This window comes from Arachis ipaensis, chromosome B06 (assembly GCF_000816755.2).
Source record: "Arachis ipaensis cultivar K30076 chromosome B06, Araip1.1, whole genome shotgun sequence".
Classification (NCBI taxonomy): Eukaryota; Viridiplantae; Streptophyta; class Magnoliopsida; order Fabales; family Fabaceae; genus Arachis; species Arachis ipaensis.
This window is the reverse complement of record NC_029790.2, coordinates 11,817,239-11,819,782: the sequence shown is the minus strand read 5'-3', so window position 1 is coordinate 11,819,782 and position 2,544 is coordinate 11,817,239. Positions and strand designations below refer to the sequence as shown.

General features: G+C 29.7%; 1 protein-coding gene across 1 annotated transcript in view; it reads right to left on the bottom strand.

The window, feature by feature from the left end:
* Positions 1 to 892, bottom strand: part of LOC107645956 (laccase-2) — a 2,617-nt gene extending 1,725 nt beyond the window's left edge. The window contains exons 1-3 of the mRNA XM_016350118.2: positions 692 to 892; positions 444 to 595; positions 64 to 324 (exon numbers count right to left, since the gene is read on the bottom strand). Coding sequence (XP_016205604.1) covers positions 64 to 324; positions 444 to 595; positions 692 to 820 — 542 coding nt within the window. The 5' untranslated portion in view covers positions 821 to 892. The remainder of the gene's footprint in view (positions 1 to 63; positions 325 to 443; positions 596 to 691) is intronic.

The window sequence follows — 2,544 nt, the reverse complement described above, 5'->3', positions numbered from 1 at the left end:
CAGAGATCCATTATTAGCAAATAAGGAATTGATGAAAGGGAGTAGTAATAGAGTAGGGTTTATGTATCATTGTTTGTACCAAACATGATTGGAATTTCCTTGTATGGTTTGGCAAAAGGGTAGGGAACATTATGCTTAGGAAGGATGATAAGGGGTCCATAAAGGGTAGCTCTTAGCCACGTAATGTGAGCATGCCAAAAGAATGTCCCTCTTTGCCCATTTAAAGTGAAGTTGTAAACATAACTCTGCCCTCTTTGGATCGGACACTGAGTTATGTATGCTGGTCCATCTGCCCACTGGCTTTGAACTTGTCTAATTCCATGCCTGTCATCATTATCCAACATTCACTAATCTTGTTAGATTAACTTCTTCATCATCATCAACATATATAAGAGAAATTTTCACTTTCTTATAATTATTTCTTGCAATGCATTTCTTTATACCAGTGAAGGCTGACATTATTCTTCACATTATTGATCACTTTAATTACTAATCGATCTCCCTCTCTAGCATAGATGGGAGGCCCCGGGAAACTTCCATTAACTGTCACTATGGCCTTTGTGTGGCACAACCTTGTCACATTTTGCAACCTTACCTGTGAAAATCAAATCAAATATAGAAAAAAAAAATTTAATGCAAGTGAAAGAAAAAAAATTTTAACAACTATTATTGGAGCACTTATTATACATACATCAAATGTGTAGTGCCTTGTAATGGGTCCAGGATATGCAATCACAACACTAGGGAAGAAACCAATTGAGCTTATGGCCACCACCAAAGCTCCAAAAATTGCAGCTGGATGAAAAATTAAAGCACCCATTTCAAATGTAATTTTTTTCAACTCTTACTATGGCACTTTTAATTACTAAAAAACTTAACCTTTGAATTGAAGTGGGTTGCATTGTTAGAGCCAACAGCCTCCAATTTATATAGACACAAAATAGTGTTTGGTTGATTAGGTAACTATATGTCTCAACAATGTGGCTGCTGGCCCAGTTTACTAACAATAACACTAATTGGAGTGTTGTAAAAGTCAATTTAATTGGCTAAATCCTCCTTTTGATCTGATCAATCATTTTCACAATCCATATAACATTCTCCTATAGTGACTTCTTATATGTGAGAACTAACTATTTGACCAAAGACTTCTTCTACACGAGTTAAAATCAATTAAGTACCTTCTTTTTATATGTTAATCATGTTGTCTAAGTATATATGCATTACCAAACAAATACATGATAGGAAATAATATTTCATCAACTCTTATATATAACCTAAGTAATAAAACACATACTTCATTTTCTAATGAAAATCTAGTTTAATTTTAATCAATGCTGTAATAAACCCATATCCAGGCGTAAAACTTGGCTAATCAGCTTTAATTTACTGCTTTACATTTAATTATCCTCCTTTTAGATATGCTCATTACAATTATGTTCATGATAACCATACAATCATGTCAGAAATCATAACGATGGAGTTCATATATTTACTGCCATAGGATTATTATGTATCTTAGTTGGTGACTAATATTTCTTGCAGCAAGAGATAAATTTCACACCCGAGACGCCAGAATAAGACACTTGACCTGCCTTTCTTTAAAGCAATAAAAAGAATGACAGTGATAAGGGTGATTTGTTAAATTTCCTTATTATTAATAAATTATATCAGGAAAAAATTAAAAGTTGAAAACTACTTGGCTTGGAGTTACCAACTTACCATGTGGCTCAAGTAATAACAAATCTAAAACATTTGTTCGATCTATCTTTACACACCACATTTCAACCGAATTTGACATCATAATTGAAGTAATTAAATTATTTTTTTTCCTTCATAATTTATTGATCACCTAAATTATCAATTATTCATAAGTCATAAAGAGTGGAGTACAAATTACATCAAAGAAATTCTCACATAATGATATATACTCAACGTGGCTCACATAAAATTTCACATAGAACTGAAAATAAGACATATAATTAAATTTTGATGCATTATTATTTACAATTATATTTAATTACGTAATGTTACGTCAAATATAATTATTTTTTATATTAATTATGTGAATAATTATAAAACATAGATGTAATTAAATATTTTATAAATTCTAAATTTTAAACAATAAACAAAACATATATATTACTCAAAGCCTAATAAATTCAATTATACAATCGACTCAGGGTGTGATGACTATTTATAATTAGGTTATGCACAAAAATAACTAGGTCTCTTAACTATTAACCCCCAGAGCACGCCCTTTCATTTTTTTTTCTTCTGATATTGAAATCACCTAATGCTTTGCAACCTTGTACTCATATTTCTTTATTCAACTCAATGGAACTATCATAAAACTTTGTATGTCTGTAAATATCATAATATTAGAGATATATTAGAGGATCATCAAAATTTATTATTTTTGTTATTAGTTAGTTATCAATATTTAAAAATATGGAATAAAGTATATGAAATTAAATTACTAGACTAAAAAAATTAAACTAAAAAAATTGAATTAATAACTAAATGATGGTAAAAAAATAATAAATT